At 43.4% G+C, this 22,041-nt stretch overlaps 1 protein-coding gene across 4 annotated transcripts in view; it reads right to left on the bottom strand.

The window, feature by feature from the left end:
* TM9SF3 (transmembrane 9 superfamily member 3) overlaps positions 1–22,041 on the bottom strand; it is an 80,845-nt gene that overhangs the window by 13,189 nt on the left and 45,615 nt on the right. For all 4 annotated transcript variants that reach the window (XM_081328345.1, XM_081328346.1, XM_081328348.1 and 1 more), the window contains 2 exons: positions 3,429–3,560; positions 949–1,115 (listed from right to left, as the gene is read on the bottom strand). In XM_081328345.1, coding sequence (XP_081184471.1) covers positions 949–1,115; positions 3,429–3,560 — 299 coding nt within the window. The remainder of the gene's footprint in view (positions 1–948; positions 1,116–3,428; positions 3,561–22,041) is intronic.

The raw sequence follows: 22,041 nt of genomic DNA, 5'->3' as shown, positions 1-22,041 counted from the left end.
CATACCTGTATGTGGACCAATGCCAATAACCTCAGCAAATAGCGATTTTTCTAGGATAAGGTGAATTGAAGTCCATTATAGCTGGAGGGCATCTAAACTGATTTAAATAAGCTAAAGAAATTGTCATATCTTTGGCTTTGATACCATTTGATCTTCCCATCTTAATTTTGTTTAATGTTCATCTGTGTCTTCAGGAGCTTGCTATATTTATAATGATAAAGCATATGTATGTGTGCCATGATCTGCATGTAATATCATGACATGTGTATAGAAAAGGCAGGGCATGCTTTGTAATACTGCAGCTATGCTTTTATTGTTCTGCCCCCCCCACCACCACAGACCCTGTTATTTATGATTCTATTCTGAAATTTGTTATTATATTAAATGTTGAATTTTTTATGTTAATAGCTTCAAAAAGTGATTTCACTGTACAGAACCAAGTTTTTAATAAGATTCTTTATTTGCCTGGAAGGAAGTTCAGGTTTACATCCAATAATTTGCTTCTAATACTGGAGGATTGTTTTAGATTTGCTCAGAATATGGTAACAGATGGTGGTGGCGGGGATGTTTCTTCAGATCTTCAAGGGGAGAGGTGATGGTCTTAAATACAGGGAACATTTCCACTACTAGATTTGTGCTTTTCACCTGCAGTTTGCACATAAGTCTGATGTCGGTGAAGCATGGTTCAACAGACCATGTTCTATTCAAGGAAGAGGGTTTAGGATCTAATTCATCATTTTAAATTTAAAATATGTATTACCATAAATTTGTACTTTACCTATGTTAAAACTCTGAGTCAAATAAATATATGAGCATTATCTATGCTTCTTCTGGTTGTACAGCTATTTATCTTTGGAAAAATCTACAGCTCCAAAAATAGCTGATATTCAAGTGGGCTCACTGGACCTTACCAATATATATTTAATATAATCAGAAAGTAATACTTACTCTGTATATAAATCTTCCAGCATGGCAACAATGATTACTATGAAAGAAACTGCAAAGATTTGGCAGCCAGAACCAATAAGGGATGAAAATATTAAAGGATGACTAGATGGCCTGAAAACATCTCCATGAACTTGTTTCCAACCATATTCATCTCCTAGATCTCTATCCTGCAGAAAACACAATACATTCATTCAAAACAAGAAAAAATGTAATTGCCAAACCACAGTCTAATTCAGTCTATAAAGTAACACCCACAACTTGCTCTACCAAAACCTCTTCTAAACTGCACAGATTTTCTCTCTTTTCTCCCTACTCACACCTTGCAGCAGGAGAATGCTAAAAAGCTCACATCATTGGTCAATCATTTATGATAATCTCTGATCAACAACTTGCAATCACTGAGTAAAATCTTATTGCCACATCAGTGACATTTCTGAGGAGAGATACTGATGATGGGTAAAGGAGCATTAATCCATGTTGTTACTACTGTAGAAAAAGCATGCAAGAGAATGCACCAAAAATGTATCAAATGCTGCATACTTGCAGTATACATCAGTATGCTTTGACAATAACATTCATTTTGGATCTTCCTACCTTTATGTCAAAGTCATTTAAGCTGGATACCAGCCCCAAATTAGGCTATTTCCTACTGCTGAGTAGTGCACAATAAGTAAAAATCTAACCTAACATTTTTATATGTGGGCTTCACATTATTATCATTATTTCTTTAAATTAGGAATACATACATATTTTCAGGTTGAAATTGATTCCTGTCAGAAGCCACAACTGGACAGGACCAAGACCAAAATTAAATTTTATTCAAAATGTAAGTAAACATATTTTATATGATTATTCCTCATAATAATTTCCTTTATTTTCTTATTTGCAACTTTTAAATGAGATTTGGAGCTATACATAATGATTTGGGGATTAAGAATTATACATCCTTGCTCTAAAAGAAAACACAAGTCCAGATAATCTTCTGCAATATTTTTTATTACTTTAATGTATTAATTAATTGAATTCTTTGTTAAGGAATAAACTAGTTCAAACAATGTAATTAGAGAAACCAGAAAAAATGTAAAGCACAAATAGTATAAAATGACATAACTTATTACATTTCTCACATCTGCAAATGAAGAAAAATTTGCTAGTCATATTCTTATTATCTCTAGATCCCAACTTTAGCTTCTAACTTAGGTTTACATACAAATTTAATTGTCTATGTTCCATTAGATGTCTGAATGCATACATACAAAATTTAAATGCAGAAAAGTTCTAGATATGGAGGAGTTAGGGGCTCTTCTGCTCACTAGAGAATTTGGGAGGCATCTGTGTCAATGGTAAATTGCCTGTTCTACATGCCAAAAGTCCTAAATTCAATCCCCGTCTAGGACAGATATTTTTGAAAATGATAAACTTGTAGCCTTGGTGGAGCAGTGGGCTAATGCCTCCTTAAGTAACACCAGCTGCCTGCAATTAGTGCAGGTTTGAGTCCCACCAGGCTCAAGGTTGACTCAGCCTTCCATCCTTCCGAGGTAGGTAAAATGAGGACCCAGATTGTTGGGGGCAATAAGCTGACTTTGTAATAATGCCGCTTGGGGGGTGTATGAAAGCCCTAACAAGCAGGCATATACATAGAATGAAGGCTACTGCTAAGCTTGTAAGCCGCCCTGAGTCTTCAGAGAAAGGCGGGATATAAATGGAATAAAAATAAAAATAAATAAATAAAATAAATAAACTCCATCAGATAATGCCTTATTAAATGGAACACTGGCCTAACAAGTTATGTAAATCAGCTGTCCAATAAGTGTAAACAATTTGGCCACAGACATAGACCAGAAGACCAAGTCTTGAAGAAAAGATATTTTTTTCCAGAGTGAACCACTACGCATGCCCACTTCTTGGCCAACTGTATAATACTAGCACATATAGGATTCTCTTTATCAATATTCCAGCACCGTACACACATATCAGATTTCAATGATATTGGAACATGTGCCTTGGCCAAGCTTCTAACTCTTGTATAGTGAAAGAAGGTTTAGAATAATGACTGAAGAAAAGGCATTCAAAATACATGAACATTTATCCACATAGATGGGATTCAAAGTCTGCTTTATCTTAAAACTGACTTAAAAATGCTTCCTATTAAGTTTTGAGAATACTATTCTAATTAATGTACTGCATATAATCTGACTTTTAAGCATATGATACTTTAAAAATATCAACCATGAGTATATGGAAAACTGGTCCCTCTATTGAGATAAATTTTAAAATAACAGGCTATCAGAAAAAGTTTTTAAATCATTATTAAAAATACTTAATATTTATGCTTAGGAGACCCTGCACTTACAGAACTGATCACATTAATTAATTATGTTTGATCCCATTTCTAAAACATTCAATCTTTCTGAATCCAGGCTTTCTCTTAGACTGAATACCTATAAATTTAAGAGTAAAAATAAAAGCAAAAGTTTTACCATATCATCCATTTCTTCTTCTTTACTATATCGTGCATAATCTTTCCTCAGGGTCCTCATTAAAATCATAGAAACCAAGCCCACCAGGAAAATAACCATCATAAAGGAATTGAAGATCGAAAACCAATGAATCTAAAATAAAAAGTGGACACTCATTAATATTATTATTTTTTATTTACAAACCCATAGATCTAGAATTATGAAGAAATGTTCTAAGGGATGACATTAAGTCTTTATGAATAGAAAGGAAGTTGAACTACATATAAAATTCTGCAGCCCTTTTGTCTGGTAAAGGCAAAATATATAGTATAATAAAATAAAGCACTAATACTCCACTTTTTCCATTCTGAAGAAATGCAAAGTGATACACACAAAATCTATTCACATTTTTTCTTAAGTGAAAGGATGAAAATGGTTTTTTTCCTTCTCTAGTATCACAAAGTTACAATAACTAATCTAAGATTAGTAACTTGTTCAAATTTATTTGAAAATGATTTCAGAAAAAATGAAGTGTCAACGGTCCATTCTTCAGTTGACCATGATTTCTTCAGAAACCAGGATAGAAATTTGCAGCTATCTTTCTATTGTAATTTATTAGAAAGCCAAAACCAGTAATTTTTCACAAAATGAATATATTAAATGCTCAACAAAGATGCCCTGAGAAGATACTGGTCTCTAATTAAAATATATAGAAAGGATATCCTTTGCTCAAATAATTAATGATATTGTAAAAAGGAATTACAAAAGTAAGGAAGAATGGATATGTAAAGTCAGTGTAAAGTCAAGTCAAGTCTACCAAAAAACCACTAATGCCAATCAAGTGCTCCACTACTAAAGTAATAACCCACCCTCCCACAAGAGCTGTATAAGAACACTATTTAGATGAGGACAAACATATTGCAGCAACCCTGAATGAACATCAGAAAAAGGATTAAGGGGAGTGTGTTAGGTCCCCTCAAGGGAAGCCTTTGGGGGGATCTGATGGGAGATTCCCCCCCCCCAGAACATCCTCTGCCTGCAGCTGGCCAGCCTCCTTCCCAGCCTCAGGAACTGGCCATTCCTGAGGAAGGAGGTGGGGAGGGGTCCCACTACCTGATGGAAGCTTCTGCACGGGATGCGGGGGGGCAGGGGGACCCAGCTTGCCACAGCCAACTCAATGCTGGACAACTTGCCGCAGGATGTGTTTCTTATGACCCAAATTTTAGTTTTAATGTTGTGGGTCCCTCCCCCAAATCAGGAACCTTCCCAGGTATGAAGAGGGAAGCGATATGGCTGCAGGTGAAGCTGAGTCTATTGCCAAAAAGGTGGTTTCAAGGGGGGCTTTCTCCCAGACAATTGGCTGAATGAAATTTCTCAGCCTTTCAATCAGTTTCTTCTCAAGGCAGAGGAAAGAGAGAGAGAGAAGGGAGGGAGGGAGGGAGGGAGAGAGAGAGAGAGAGAGAGAGAGAGAGAGAGAGAGAGAGAAAGAAAGAAAGAAAGATGGAATATGAATATATGTGGTTGTCCTTACTAGACTTTTAGTAAAGAACGTTTAATGAAATATTTTGATTTTTTAAAATTAAGAGATGAGGTATAGGGATAATTTTATTATGAGTATTTTATCTGAAAGTAATCTTTGACCCAGCGTCTTCTTTTTGGAGTTCAAAATATTTTGCTGCATGCAGAAATAATTTTTTTTCCTTTGTAGCAGTTCATTGATTTCATAAATGCAACACACTAGTTTTTTATACATAGCATAAAGGTAAAAAACGATACATGCAGTGTTATCTTCATTTTAGATGTCAAAAGGGTTTTGTGGCTCCCAGTGTTTTTTCTGTGGGAAACGGGTCCAAATGGCTCTTTAAGGTTGCCGACCCCTGCTCTAGTGGATCGGAAAGCACGGGACTGCATCAAAACAGTGAGGCAAATCTGCCACCCTATAGCTGAATATACCGAAGACTTTTGGGACCTGGTGTGCCATCAAAACTGGCTGGAAGAAATCCTACTGAGCTGTTTCAAAGACGGGCTTAACGACAATCTATATTGTCGTTAATCCCGTCTTTGAAACATCACCTGCATCACCTGAGGGGCCCTTGACCTCCACAACTGGTGCATTTTGGCTGAAGAAGTGGAGATCGACCAAGCTCGGAATCAGCACTGATCGAGCAGAGTGTGGGGATGATCCCTGCCACAAAGGAAAAGGGAAGCAACGAAGCCTCTGGCAGCCCCGCCACCCTCAATCACCTGCTTCAAAAGTGGCAAGGAAGGCCACGAGGCTGTGAAATGCTGCACAAGGACCCACGCAAAAAAGGCAGATCGACCATTGGGGGAAAGGCCTGACCAAGGCCTTCCAGCAACCGAAAGATACAGCCCAGAAGAGCATGGAGGTCATAGAGTTCCATCCCTCCCTAAAATAGGGAAGGGGGAAACCCCGATTCCACCGGAGAAAAAGCCAAGGACAAGCGACAGTGACTACGATCACCTGGTAAGTGGGCCAATCACACCAGTAACCATGCCCATAAAACTGTTAATCCCAGGCATGGGGACAAAAGTAGCCCTAAAGGCCCTACTAGACTCAGGCTGTACCAGATGTTTAATAAGCTCTACCCTAGTAGGAAAACTGAGGATACACACCTAAGGAGACTAAAGAATCCGACTGCATTTTGCCAGCCAGATGGGTCCACGGTTGGAGGTGTCCCAGCCACTTTTGCCACTGAGCCCCTGGGTCTGACTATGGGAAGCTACTCTGAGACTTTAACCTTCATAGTGACACCTGGTATGGAATGGCCCTTTCTCCTAGGGCTGTCGTGGCTGAAAAAATGGAACCTGCAAGTAAACTGGCAGGAAGGACACTTAAGGTTCCCCAAGAAACAGAAAGCCCTGCCTAATAACTGCAAAAGCCAAAATGGGGAGTCAAGTAACATTTACCTGAAGCAGCCGGAAGAAGGGCTGGAAGTGGGAGATGGGCCTGCTCTCTGATGACAGGGACAAATCCTAAGGAGAGCAGGAGTCGACCAACCAGATTCTGAAACAAGCTGTGCAATACATGGTGAAAGCCTTTCAGGACCTAAAGACAAAATCCAGGCGACGCAGGAGCAAAAGGAAGGATCCACTGGAAGAAACCGAATGCGGGGTGTGTCGGGAACGACTGAATCCGCAGCGGGGGCAACAGGATCTATGGAAATGATGGCAGCCACCCTGCAGCTCCTTGGGGGGGGGAGGAACACTCCACTAGTCCCTAGAGGGAGAGCCCCACTGGAGGAATCAAAACTGGTTCCCCTAGGGGTGAAATTTGACAGAGACCCCCAGCAACCGAGCTTCTTCCTGGCTCATGTGTTCACCTACATGCAAGTATATGGGAGGACTCTCCCCAGTGAAGAAGCCAGAGTCAGGGTCATCACCCTAGCCCTGGAAAAAATCACAGCCCAATGGATGGTTACCCTGCACCAGAGCTCTGAAACTTTAACCGTTTCATGGCTGCTCTGAGACGGAGATTTGAAGACTGCCTGGCTGATCAGAAGGCACAAGATCGAATCAAGACCGTGAGTCAGGTGGCTGAGTACACGGAGGAGTTCCAAGACCTGGCATGCCGCCTTAACTGGCCCGAAGATATCTTAATCAGCTGTTTCCAGTACAGGCTGAATAATGATCTGTACAATGCATGCGTGGCTAGGGGTGCTCCAGTTTGATTACCTGACTGGTGCCTCCTGGCCAAAGAGGTGTAGATCGACCAGTACCACAAGATGTACCGCTCCGGAAAAATGTGGAAACAGTTCCCATTGGAGAAGACAGAAGCAGCAAAACCTTCGGCTGCACCCCTGCTCAACCACCTGCTTAAAATGTGGCAAAGAGGGTCATCATGCCGTGGAATGCTGCAGCAAAACTCCCACCAAAAGAGGCAATGGGCAATCTGGAGGAAAGCCGACTAAGCCCAGCCAACACCAGAAAGACATGGTCCTGAGGAACATGAAGGTCATGGAGTTCCATTCAACCTGAAAAACCAGGGGGTGGAACTCCGACCCAAGCAGAAGATGAACCCAGGACGTCAGAAACTGACTACGATGACCCTTTACAAAGTGGGCCAATTGCACCAATGACCATGCCCATAGAACTGTTAATTCTGGGCAGAGAAGGAAAAGAAACCTTTAACCTTCATCCTGGGGTTGGCGTGGCTGAAAAAATGGAACCAGCTGATAGACAGGTGAGACTGAGAGACTGGTGAGAGGGACGTTTGAAATTCCCCAGCGAAAAGAACCCCTTACTGAGCGAATGAATACGCACAGGAAGGAAACAGATCAGGGAGATAGCGGCCATGTTGAGCAGTGAGGCCATGCAAACCATGCCCAGTGATCTGGCTGAGGTTTTCAGTGAAAGGGGTTCGGACGAACTGGCCCCCCACCGGCCCACAGACTGTGCTATCGAGATCATTCCTGGGGCGAAGTTACCAAAGCCAAAGCTGTATTTGAAGACCCCCAGGGAATCAAGCGAACTACGTAGGTTCATCAACAAAAACCTGGCCCGTGGGTTCATACAACCAGCCAGACCCAGGTGGCCACACCCGTGCTGTTCAAAGACAAGAAAGACGGGTCTCTTTGTCTCTGTGTTGACTATAGAGGTTTGAATGCTGTATGTGTGAAAAATGTGTGTCCCTTGCCTGTCATCAAAGATATGCTGGCCCACCTATTGAAAGGAAAAATATTTTCTAAGTTGGACCTGCGAGAGGCATATTATAGAGTTAGGATTAAGGACAGAGACGAATGGAAGACTGCTTTCAACTGTCCCCTTGGATGCTTTCAATTTAGAGTACTCCCTTTTGGTCTACAAGGGGCCCCAGCCATTTTCATGCAGCTGATCAACGAGGTGCTCCATGAGCACCTGTATAAGGGAGTTTTTGTGTACCTGGACAATATATTTACACCGAAACGAGGTGGAACACATGAAGTTGGTCAGAGCGGTCCTAAATAAACTCTGAGAGGCTAAGCTTTGTGCAAAATTGTCAAAGTTTGAATTCCATAAAGAGAAAATTGAGTACGGGGTGGAGTTGGACCCGGAGAAAGTATGGGCTATCTTAGATTGGGTGGCCCCCACATCAGAAACAGTTATAAAGCTTCTTGGGCATTGCAAATTTCTACTGACCATTCCCTCTTTCACCCAGATCGTTTTACCTATCACAAACTTGTTAAAAACAAAAGGGGTGAATAAACTGAGACCCAGCCAGCCCCTGGATTATGGAATGCCAAGCGGTATTTGAAAAATTAAAAAGGCTTTTCTCGACAGAGCTGATTCTGAAGCATCCAGACCCAGAAAAGGCATTCATAATCCAGGCTGATGCCAGCAATGTAGCAGTAGCAGTGGTGTTACTCCAAGAGAACAAACAAGGAAAACTGCAGCCCTATGGTTACACCTCCAAAAAGCTATCAGAGACTGAACAACATTGGACAGTTTGGGAGAAGGAAGCTTATGCAGTGCACTGGGCCCTCCTCACCTCGAGACACTTTCTGGAAGGGAGCAAGATCCCTTTCCATGTATCACAAAACTTTAGAAGCTCCAACAACACTCAGGAAGTTGTCCCACAAACAAGCATGGTCGGCCCAACACTTCCACAAATTCAATTTTACTCTCCACTAATTGCTGGGGGGAAAGAATTTCTTAACTGACGCTCTATCTAGAATGCCACACTATAACAGCACCAAAGCAGAGGTAATCAAACCTCTATTATCAGCCCAGCAATTGGCAGCGCCAGTCGTTACGAGTCACAGAAAAGAACCCCCCACCCAACTGGATGGCACTGCCTCAACAGTGTTCAAACAGGCTCTAAAGACAGATGAGGGTTCTTAGAGCACAAGAATCTCTGATCAATGTGGGATGGACTGGGATGGGTGGGAGGAAAACTGTATGTCCCAGCCATGCAAAGGCTACAAACTATGCAAGTCTCCTACAGCTCAAAACTGGTGGGACACTTTGGGTTTGTGAAAACCCTTTACCTAGTAAAGAGGCAGTTCTGGTGGCCATCATTGAAAAAGGACATTGAAAGTTATGTAGCCAGCTGCCCCATCTGCGCCGCAGCAAAATGGAGGCAAGTTAAAACACCTGGCCTTTTACATCCATCAGCACCCTGGAGAGAGATCTTTATGGACTTTATTGTGGAACTGCCAGACAGTGCAAGAAACAGTTATTTGCATTGTGACTGATTTATTCTCAAAATAGGTCCACTTCATACCATGCCAGAAGATCCCAACCGCCAGAACCTTAGTTAAAATGTTCCTCCAACATATCTACCGATTACATGGAGCCCCCCAATGCATAATTTCAGACAGAGGTGTCCAATTTACGTCCAAGTTCTAGAAGGTCTTCTTGGACCTTTTGGGCATAGAACAAGCCTTGAGTTCTAGTCATCATCCTCAAACAAATGGGGGAACAGAACGAACTCAGTTCTAGAACAATAACTTAAATGTTTTATTAACTATCAACAGGACAACTGGACCGATCTCCTGCCATTTGCTGAAGTGGCATATAACAATGCTATCCATTCTAGTACTGGATACACTCCCTTTCAAATAGCTACAGGGCAGGTGTTTAAACCAATGCCAGAACTGCCTACTAATGAACCCACCATCTCTTCCCTTAAGGAATCAGTTACAAAGTACCTGGCCAATAGTAAAGAAAGCTTTGGATGAAGCTAGGGATGCCTACAAAGCTCAAGCAGATAAAAGAGAACAGAACCCAAACCTTTCCACATTGGGGACAGGGTTTACTTATCCACTAGGTTCCTGCAGTCACTTCAACCTTCAAAGAAGCTAGGGCCCAAATTTGTATTATAAACCCTGTCACTGTGGAGTTAGAACTCCCAAAACCCTTAAGATAAATCCACCCCCTGTTCCATTGTAGATTAGTAAAACCAGAAATAATCTTGCCTTTAAGGCCAAAAGCTCCTTCTGCACCACACCCTATTATGATTAAGGGGGAGCAACACTTTGAAATCAAAGAGATCCTAGATTCCCATAGGCATCATGGGCCTGTCCAATATCTGGTTGCTTGGAAAGACCTTCTAGCCTCCCAAAATGAGTGCATACATAAGAAACAGATTAGAGCCCTTAGATTACTCAAACGTTTTCATGCTCATTACCCAGATAAACTTGCTTAACCTATTATTCTCTTTTTCCTCCATATTTTATTATTTTTGTTTCTACAGGTGGACTCCTCCTTCTTTTAAGGAGGGCAGCATGTCAAAAACCCCTTCAATGTTTCTTTTCAGGGCTCTGCCATTCTAGTGGGAGGGGGACGGTTTTTCTCTGCTGGGAGGGGGGCTTGTGGCTGTACTTCCTCGACTCTGTTCTTACTCAACTTTGATGTATCTCTTTGGGTGTGAAAAGGGGAATGAAATGTGCGAGGGGCCATCTGCCTTATCTCCAGTCCATTATGAGATCTGGTGAAGTGCCTGGGAACCGTCCCTTATCAGCTCCGGTTCCTATAACAACTTTGTACCTGTGGATTGGTTGGACGTGAACTGGACAGTTGGGCTCTGGAGTGAGGTTTTGTGAAATGTAAGTTGTAATGTAGCAATTCACACAGGAAAACTTTAGATCTTGCTTTGCTTTCTAGCTATCTCTCAATAAAAGTTCCTTTTGAAACAATGCCCGTTTCAAGAATTCTGCTTTCTTGGGAGTAGTAGTTGAGGCAGGATCTTACAGCAATGTGTGTGGAGAATGTGTATCCTTTGTCCCTCATGAAGGATATGCTGGCCCACCTCTCTAAGGGGAAGGTATTTTCTAAACTGGACTTACAGGAGGCTTATTACCAGGTCAGGATTAGTGAAGGGGACGAATGGAAAACTACTTTAAAACTGCTTAACTGTCCCTTGGGCTGCTTTCAATTTAAAGTGCTCCTTTTTGAATTACAAGGAGCCCCTGCAGTGTTCATGCAACTGATAAACAAAGTGCTACATGAGCACCTATATAAAGGAGTTTTGGTGTACCTGGCCGACATATTAATTTACACTGAAATGAAAGCAGAAGATGTGAAACTGGTCAGAGCAGTTCTAAACAAACTCTACAGCCAAGCTATATGCCAAGCTTTCAAAGTGCGAATTCCACAAAGAAAAGATTGACTATCTAGGCTACTGGGCTTCACATAAGGTGGTGGAAATAAACCCAGAAAAAGTGCGCACCGTTCTAGAATGAGAGACCCTACACACCAGAAAAAACTGTATAGAGAGTTCATCCCCTTCCTTTGCATAGTTTGCACTCCCCATCACAAACTTATTGAAAACCAAAGGGGGAGAGTAAGCCAAAACCCAGCCAGCCGCTGAAGTGGACTATGGAATGCCAAGCTGCATTTGAAAAGCTAAAAAGACTTTTTTCAGCGGAGCCAGTACTGTGACATCCTGTGATGACCCAAGGCACAGCGCAGAGGCAAAACAGTTAACTGGCAGTTCAACCCCCCCCTTTATTTGCTCCAATTTTCCCCCAATGCTCCCACATTTCTGGCAAGCCGTAGAACAAAGTAAGACACACACACCTTCAGCAGCCTCTGGCTGCAAGTAGTTTCACAAGTTTTTAACTCTTCAGGCAGGGAGAGTGTGTGTATGGAACAAGCTGTCCTTCTTCAGGTTTCAACTCACACACAGTTAGAAGAATAATTTACTGAAGGCCACGTAGATAACAAGGAAAGAAACATACATCCAAATTCTAACGAGTCTATGGAAATACAAGCTTGCCTGAGCAGTTTCAGAAGAGAAGCCAAAATTCAATTCGAGGTCTTTGAACACCAAATCAAGTTTGTCAGCCAGTCCAATGGTCAGTTTCAGGGTTTCCAAGCAGAAATCACAACACAAAACAAGACATCAGAGAGTTGTTTCCAAGATCAGCAATGGCACACAAAACTCTCTAGAAATCAGCATTTGTTTCCGACAAATGCCCCTCCCCACAGCATCTCCTTAAGTCTCAGTCTCCAGGTGTGCCTTGTGGAGAGGGGCGGGGTGATCTCCTCCTGAGTAGTTGAGCCTGCCTCTGTTGTTCCCTCCATCTTTCCACTCTCCGTGCTCTAGGAACAGGAGGGGGTGGCCCTTGCTCAACACCTGAGCTCTGTCTCTCATGTTCATCCTGTCCCAATCCTCAAAGGCCCTGGCCTGCCTCGGCCTGCTCTTCATATTCCTCTGAAGCCACAGACACCTCTCCCTTGACCTCCATAGGCTCCAGTTCCAGCTCATTTTCCTCAGCAGATTCAGGCTCCGACGGAGGCATGACACATCCATACCCAGAGAGACCATTTGTCATTCAGGCCAATGCTAGTGACATGGCTGTAGGTGCAGTACTGCTCCAAGAAAATAAAAAGGGCCAACTACAGCCTTGCATGTACACTTTGGAAAAATTAACTAAGACAGAACAACACTGGACGGTGTGGGAAAGGAAGCCTATGCTGTGAGGTGGGCCTTTCTCACTTGGAGGCATTTCTTAGAGGGGAGTAAAATCCCTTTCCAAGTTTGGACTGGCCACAAAAATCTGGAAGCATTGAAAACCACAAGAAAACTGTCCCCTAAACAGGTGGGCTCAACACTTCCAACGCTTCAATTTCACCCCCTCCGCTATTTACCAGAGGGGAAGAACTTTCTTGCAGACGCCCTATCTAGGCTACCACAATACAACAGCATAAGGACCAAAGTAGTAAAGCCTTTACTCCTGCATAGCAGCTAGCAGCCCCAGTAAATAAGAGAGCACAATCAAAAAGCACTCCACCATTAAACAACACTACCACTGTGACCCCCCTTCATGGATTACTGCCTTCTCATGGCGAAGGAGGCTTGCATAATTCAATGAAGCTATCAGCTATGCCGTGCAGGGCCACCCAAGACGGACAGGTCATAGCAGAGAGTTCTGACAAAATGTGATCCACTGGAGAAGGAAATGGCAACTCACTCCAGTATCTTTGCCATGAAAACCCCATGGACAGTAACAAAAGGAAAAAAGATATGACGCTGGAAGATGTGCCCCTCAGGTTGGAAGGTGTCCAATATGCTACTGGGGAAGAGCAGAGGGCTAGTACTAGTAGCGCCAGAAAGAATAAAGCGACTGGGCCAAAGCTGAAAGGACGCTCAGCTGTGGATGTATCTGGTGGTGAAAGGAAAGTCCGATGCTGTAAAGATTTTTTCTCCATAGGAACCTGGAATGTAAGATCCATGAATCAAGGCAAGCTGGACGTGGTCAAACAAGTGATGACAAGACTGAACATCAACATCTTAGGAATCAACGAGCTAAAATGGACAGGAATGAATGGCCTAGTGCTTTTCCCTACGTTCTTCAGTTTAAGCCTAAACTTTGCAATGAGAAGCTCATGGTCAGATAACCATCAGGTATACTACTGCGGGCAAGAATCCCTCAGAAGAAATGGAGTAGCCTTCATAGTCAGTAAAAGAATAGGAAAAGCAATACTGGGATACAATCCCCAAAATGACAGAATGATCTCAGTGAGAATCCAAGGCAAACCATTCAATATCACAGTAGTCCATGTCGATGCCCCAACCACCGGTGCTGAAGAGGATGAAATTGACTGGTTCTATGAAGCCCTACAGCACCTTATAGAACTAACACCAAAAAATGATGTCCTTATCATCATGGGGGATTGGAATGCTAAAGTAGGAAGCCAAAAGATAACCAGAATAATAGGCAAGTTGAGTACAAAATGAAGCAGGGCACAGGCTGATAGAATTTTGTCAAGAGACTACGATGGTCATAGCAAACACTCTTTTCCAACAACCCAAGAGACGGCTCTACACATGGACATCACCAGACGGTCAACACAGAAATCAGATTGACTATGTGCTCTGCAGCCAAAGATGGAGAAGCTCTATACAGTCAGTAAAAACAAGACCAGGAGCTGTGGCTCAGACCATGAGCTTCTCATTGCAAAGTTTAGGCTTAAACTGAAGAAAGTAGGGAAAAGCACTAGGCCACTCAGGTATGAACTAAATCATATCCCTGACGAATATACAGTAGAGGTGACAAATAGATTTAAGGAATTAGATCTGATAGACAGAGTGCCTGAAGAACTATGGACTGAGGTTCGCAACATTGTACAAGAAGTAGCAACTAAAACCATCTCAAAGAAAAGGAAGTGCAAGAAAGCAAAATGGCTGCCTGAGGAAGCTTTGCAAATAGCTGAGGACAGGAGGGAAGCGAAAGGCAAAGGAGAAAAAGAAAGATACACCCAATTGAATGCAGAATTCCAGAGAATAGCTAGAAGAGATAAGAATGTCCTCTTAAATGAACAGTGCAAAGAAATAGAAGAAAACAATAGAATTGGGAAGACTATAGAGATCTCTTCAAGAAAATTGGAGAGATGAAGGGAATGTTTCATGCAAAAATGAGCACGATAAAGGAACAAAATGGCAGGGACCTAACAGAGGCAGAGGCAGTAGAATTGCAACATTCAATTTGCCAGCAAATTTGGAAAACTCAAAAGTTGCCACAGGATTGGAAAAGATCAGTTTACATTCCAATTCCAAAGAAAGGCAGTGCCAAAGAATGTTCAAACTATTGCACCATTGCACTCATTTCTCATGCTAGTAAAGATATGCTTAAAATCCTACAAGATAGACTCCAGTAGTATGTGGATCGAGAACTTCCAGAAGTACAGGCAGGATTTCAAAGAGGCAGAGGAACTAGAGATCAAATTGCCAACATACGCTAGATTGTGGGAAAAGCTAGGGAGTTCCAGAAAAACATCTACCGTAGTTTCCGGAGTATAAGACGACTTTTTAACCCATGAAAATCTTCTCAAAAGTCAGGGGTCGTCTTATACGTCGGGTGCTGAAAATTTAGGGACAGGGCTGGCTGGAAAACCTGGAGCGGATCTCCCATTTGGTCTGCGCAGGGAAAGCGGGACCAATTGGAGAAGAAGCTGCAGTCTGTGATTTTTTACAGCCTAGGGTCTGGGCGTCTTTCCTTTTAAAGTTGAAGAGCAGCTATAGTCTATCCCAACTTGAAAGGCAGGTGGGGAATGCCGCAGCCAGAGCAGCTGCTTAGCTCTAAGGACACATTTAACTCAGGAACTGGGCAGGCTGGCTGGAAAACCTGGAGCGGATCTCCCATTTGGTCTTTTTTTAAAAAAATCCCATTTATATCCCGCCCTTCTCCGAAGACTCAGGGCGGCTTACAATTTAAAGCACAAATCAATGTGCTTAGCAATAGCCTTCATTCTATGTATATGCCTGCTTATTAGAGCTTTCACACACACCCCCACAAGCAGCATTATTGCTCCCAACAATCTGAGTCCTCATTTTACCTACCTCGGAAGGATGGAAAGCTGAGTCAACCTTGAGCCTGGTGGGATGCGAACCTGCACTAATTGCAGGCAGCTGGTGTTACTTAAGGCTCTGCGCAGGGAAAGCTTTAGAGTGAATTAGGAAAAGTGAAAAAGTGAATTAGGAAAATAGGAAACGGTTGCTGGAATTGGGTATGTGTAGTTTAACGAAGAGAAGGGTGAGGGGTGACATGATAGCAGTGATCCAATATCTCAGGGGCTGCCACAAAGAAGAGGGAGCTAAGCTATTCTCCAAAGCACCTGAAAGCAGGACAAGAAGCAATGGATGGAAACTAGTCAAGGAGAGAAGCAACCTAGAACTAAGGAGAAACTTCCTGACAGTTAGAACAATTAACCAGTGGAACAACCTGCCTCCAGAAGTGGTGAATGCTCCAACACTGGAAGTTTTTAAGAAGAGACTGGACAGCCATTTGTCTGAAATGGTATAGGGTTTCCTGCCTTAGCAGGGGGTTGGACTAGATGACCTCCAAGGTCCCTTCCAACATCATCATGATCATGATCATCATCATCATCATCATCATCATCATCATCATCATTATTATTAAGTTCAATCCACTTGCACTGTTTTATGTTTACATGTTTGATGACAAACAGCCTTATGTTTATAAGTGACAGTTTTCACACTAAGTACCTGCATGTCATAAGCATTTGAATTAAAATTACCATATTAAAATCAAATCTGATGTTTTTTTAATTTTTATTTGGTGTGCATTGGAAGAGGGGTAGTCTTATACGGCGAGTATAGCCCAAACCCTATAATTGAACAGGAAATGTAGGGGGTCGTCTTATACGCCCGAAAATACGGTACTTCTGCTTCATTGACTATGCTAAAGCATTTGATTTTGTGGATCACAACAAACTGTGGCAAGTTCTTAAAGAGATGGGAGTACCAGACCATCTTATTTGTTTCTTGAGAATCCTATATGTGGGTCAAGAAGCAACAGTGAGAACTGGACACGGAACCACTGATTGGTTCAAAATTGGGAAAGGAGTCCAACAAGGCTGTATACGGTCACCCTGCCTGTTTAACATATATGCAGAGCACATCATGAGAAAGGTAGGGCTAGATGAATCAAAAGTTGGAATTAAGATTGCCAGGAGAAATATCAACATCCTAAGATATGCAGATGATACCACTCTAATAACAGAAAGTGAAGAGGAACTAAAGAGCCTCTTGTTGCGAGTGAAGAAGGAGAGTGCAAAAAGCTGGGTTGAAACTCAACATTAAGAAAACTAAGATCATGGCATCTGGCCCTCTCAATTCCTGGAAAATAGATGGGGAAGAAATGGAGGTAGTGACAGATTTTATTTTCCTGGGCTCCAAGATCACCGCAGATGGATACTGCAGCCAAGAAATTAAAAAATGCTTGCTCCTGGGGAGGAAAGCCATGACAAATCTAGACAGCACACTAAAAAGAAGAGACATCACCCTGTCAACAAAAGTGCGTATAGTCAAGGTTACAATCTTCTCAGTTGCAATGTATAGCTGTGAAAGTTGGACCATAAGAAAGGCTGAGCGCCCCAAAATTGAAGCCTCTGAACTATGGTGCTGGAGATTACTCCTGCGAGTCCCTTGGACGGCAAGGCGATCAAACCGTCAGTCCTAGAGGAGATCAACCCTGACTGTTCTTTAGAAGGCCAGATCCTGAAGCTAAAACTCAAATACTTTGGCCACCTAATGAGAAGGAAGGACTCACTGGAGAAGAGACTAATGCTGGGAAAGAATGAGGGCAATAGAAGAAGGGGATGACAGAGAATGAGGTGGCTGGATGGAGTCACTGAAGCAGTAAGCGTGAGCCTAAATGGACTCCAGAAGATGGTAGAGGATAGGAAGGCCTGGAGGAATGTTGTCCATGGGGTCGCGATGGGTCGGACACGACTTCGCAACTAACAACAACAACCACCACTGTGACCTTTAAGCTGGAAAAAAATGAATGGTACCTTAGCCATAAAAACCTCTGCTCCATGAGGAAGGGGCTGACATGGGTAGGGGGGAAATTGTATGTCCCAGCCAAACATAGACTAAAGACTATGCAAACCTGTCATGACTCAAAAGTGGCTGGGCACTTTGGAATTGTAAAGAACCTATACCTGTTAAAGAGGCAATTTTGGTGGCCCTCTATCAAAAAGAACATACGAGGTCTATGTGGCCCAGCTGCCCTAAATGTGCAGCAGCAAAATGAAGGCAGGGGAAGACACCTGGCCTTGTGCTGCTGATTGCAAGCCCTTCAGCACCCTGGAGAGAGATTTCAATTGGCTTTATTGTAGAATTGCCAGAAATGCAGGAAACACTGTTACTGACCTATTTTCAAAGCAGGTTTATTTCATCCCATGTCAGAAGATCCCAACAGCAAAGACTCTAGCAAAGTTATTCCTTCAACACGTCTACCATCTACATGGGGCCTCACATTGTATAATTTCAGACAGAGGGGTCCAATTCATTTCTAAGTTCTGGAGAGCATTCCTGGGGACGGACCAGAGCCTGAGTTCTAATTATCCTCCTCAAACAAATGGTGGGACAGAACGAACGAACTTGGTACTGGAACTGTACCTCCGATGTGTTAGCAACTACCAGCAGGACATTTGGACTGACCTCCTGCCATTCACTTATGTGGCATACAATAATGCTGTTCATTCTAGCACTGGGTTCATCCCCTTTCAAGTGGCCACAGGACAAGAATTCAACCCAATGCCCACCAATGAACCCACAATTCCCTTAAAGAATGGATGAATCAGCTACAAAATACTTGGCCAGTTGTCAGGAAAGTGCTAGATGAGGTTGGAGCAGGTTTCAAGGCCCAAGCAGATAAGAAGAGAATGAAACCTAAGCCATTTCACTTCGGGGACAAAGTGTACCTGTCCACTAGGTTCCTACAGCCCTTACAACCCTCTAAAAAATTAGGGCAAAAGTTTGTGGGACCCTTCCCAATCAAACACATCATTAACCCAGTTACAGTAGAACTGGAACTCCTCAAGGCCTTAAGGCAAACCCACCCTGTATTCCATTGTAGCCTGCTAAAACCTGAAATAACCTCGCCTTTACAGCCAGCAGCTCACCCAATACCACTACCCATCATGATAGAGGGTGAGCAACACTTTGAAATTAAGGAAATCCCAAGACTCCCGTAAACACCATGGAGCCATCCAGTACCTGGTGGCCTGGGAAGATCTCCCAGAAAGAATTGGTTCCCAAGAAACATGTTAGAGCACTTAGATTACTCAAACACTTTCATACATGTTACCTAGATAAACCCGATTAATCTATGTATTATTCTCTTTTCCTTCCCTTTTTCTTGTTTTCTATTTCTCCAGGTGGACTTCTCCTTCTTTTAAGGGGGATGGCATGTCAGGTCCCCTTAAACTTCATTTTTCAGGAGTCTGCAATTCTGTTTGGAGGGGGGGAGGCTGCACTCTGTTGGGAGGGAGGAAATCTTGTGGGTTCTGCGACATATTTCCTTTACTTTGTTCTCTTCACCTTTGATGTATCTCTCTGGGTGTGAAGGAGTGGGGGGAGGAATGTGCCAAGGGCCATCTGCCTTATCTCTAATCCACTGGGAAGAGACCGGGAAGAAACTGCAACACCTGAGAACAATTGAGAGCAAAATTTATGTTGCTAAGTGAAAAATTTGTTAAGAGTTTTGACCCATTTTATGACTTTTCTCACCACGTTTGTTAAGCGAATCTCTGTAGTTCTTAAATGAGTAACACAGTTAAGTGAATCTTGTTTTCTCATTGACTTTGCTTGTCAGAAAGTTGCAAAAGGGAATCTCATGACTCCAGGACACTGTGACTGTCATAAATGTGAATCAGTTGTCAAGCATCCAAAATAAATCATGTGACCACAGGGATGCTGCAACAGTCATAGGTGTGAAAAATGGTCATAAGTTATTTTTAAGTGTTCTTGTAACTTTGAACAGTCACTAAATGAATAAGTCAAGGACTAAATACACATACACACACAAAGTCAAGAAAAACACAGAGAAAAGAAAATTGGTGTGGACAGAATCAAGATCAAACAATATGGTAGTATCAGAGACATAATTCTGATCTTGCCAATGTTAGCCAATTTTAACATTTTCATATCAGTTATAAAAATAGTTTGAACATTTTTGGATGTAAGCAGTAGTGGTGTTGTTAAGTCATTATAAAGAATTTTGTAAACTTGAGGTATTTAGCACGGAGACGGCATTGGTCGCTCTGATGAATGATCTCTGGAGGGCCCGGGACAGGGGACATTCCTCTGTCCTAGTCTTATTAGACCTCTCAGCGGCTTTCGATACCATCGACCATGGTATCTTACTGCGGCGCCTCAGGGGACTGGGAGTGGGAGGCACAGTTCTTCGATGGTTCTCCTCCTTTCTCCTGGGACGCTCACAGTCGGTGTTGGCAGGGGGGCAGAGGTCGACTCCGAGGCCTCTCGTTTGTGGAGTTCCTCAGGGGTCGGTCCTCTCGCCTCTCCTGTTCAACATCTACATGAAACCGCTGGGTGAGATCATTCGTGGTTTTGGAGTAGGATACCATCAGTATGCTGATGACACCCAGCTTTTCATCTCGACTCCAAACCACATCAGTGATGCCCTCGACGTGATGTCCCGTTGCCTGCAAGCGGTCCGGGAATGGATGGGGAGGAACAGGCTTCAGCTCAACCCGGACAAGACTGAATGGCTGTACATACCGGCATGCCAGGATACTTAGAGTATCCCATCCCTTAACATTGGGGGCGAGTTATTGCCCCCCGTTGATAGGGCCCGCAACCTGGGGGTCCTCCTAGACTCACAGCTCTCCTTAGAAGATCACATAGGAGCTGTGACCAGGGGGGTCTTCACTCGGGTTCGCCTGGTGCGCCAACTACGACCCTATCTGGACCTGGATGCCTTGCGTACAGTCACCCATGCACTTGTGACCTCTCGCCTTGACTACTGCAACGCTCTTTACATGGGGCTACCCTTGAAAGTCACTCGGAAGCTTCAGCTGGTACAAAGTGCAGCTGCACGGACACTTTTGGGGGCTTCCCGATACTCCCATATTACACCTCTCCTCCGTGAGCTGCACTGGCTTCCAGTTGCCTTCCGAGTGAAATCCAAGGTGCTAGTGACTACATACAAAGCCCTACATGGCATGGGTCCGGATTACCTACGGGAGCACCTACTGCCAGCGTCAACACCCCTCCGTCCTGTGCGCTCCCACAGAGAGGGCCTCCTCAGGGTGCCACCGGTCACAGAATGCCGGCTGGTGGCCCCCAGGGGGAGAGCATTCTCAGTGGGTGCGCCAACCCTTTGGAATTGCTTGCCTGCCGAAATCCGAATGGCCCCCGACCTTCGCACCTTCCGACGTGACTTAAAAACCTACCTATTCCAGCAAGCTGGCCTGGCCTGATAGATTTTGGGGTTTCATTTATTTTACTATTGTTTATACTGTATACTTACCTTGCTCTGTACACCGCCCCGAGTCCTTCGGGAGAAGGGCGGTATATAAAAACAAACAAACAAATAAATAAATAAATAAATAAATAAATAAATAAATAATTAGCATTTTTTGAAGTCTTATGAGGAGGGGGTCCCTTATCCTTTGGACTGGTGGATATATATTTGGAATACATTTTGTACATTTGAGTACATAATGGTTAATTGAAAAAAAAACAGTTGCCAAGGTGGTTGTGGCTTTTAACAAAACATCATTTACCACTAAACTAACTAGTGAGGTTACTTCCCAATGTCTACCCACCTTTGTCTTTGAGGGGGGAGAAAGAAAGAGAGTTCCAAACAAAACATTTGGTTGTACCCACTGTTCTGAACCAGCCTGCTACCGGCCTTGCAGAAAGGCAACCCCTATACAAACGGCAGAGGCTGGAGAGCGTCTGAAGCTGGAAGGCGTCTGCCAAGATTTATTACACAAACAACAGAACAAGAAACAAAACACTGGAACTGTGATCCTCAAACGGAGCGGTTGCTTTCAGCAACCAGCCCTTCCCCAAACACTCCCTTTATTTAGAGTTCAGGGCGTGGCCTCCCTGTGCCTCCTTCCGAGGAGTCCCACAGCCTTTCTCTGCTTGTTCCTGCTTGACTGCCTCCTGCGTCGGGCGTCCTTGAACAGGGCCAGCTGTGGGTCATCATCATCCGCACTGTCGGGCTCGCGCAGCTGAGAAGAGGGCCCTGGCTGGGGGCTCTGCGAAGCCTCCAAGCCATCATCAGCAAGTTCGTCTTCAACACCCTCCTCCTCCCCCTCGTCTGAGTCATCCGAGACATCCGAGCCGGCTGCCGGACCCACAGGCTGGCCCTGAATCACAACACCCACCCATCGTTTTATATAAATGCTT

Source organism: Vipera berus, assembly GCF_964194415.1.
Source record: "Vipera berus genome assembly, chromosome: 5".
Taxonomy (NCBI): domain Eukaryota; kingdom Metazoa; phylum Chordata; class Lepidosauria; order Squamata; family Viperidae; genus Vipera; species Vipera berus.
Note: the sequence above shows the minus strand (reverse complement) of the source record. Positions and strands in the feature narration are given on the sequence as shown.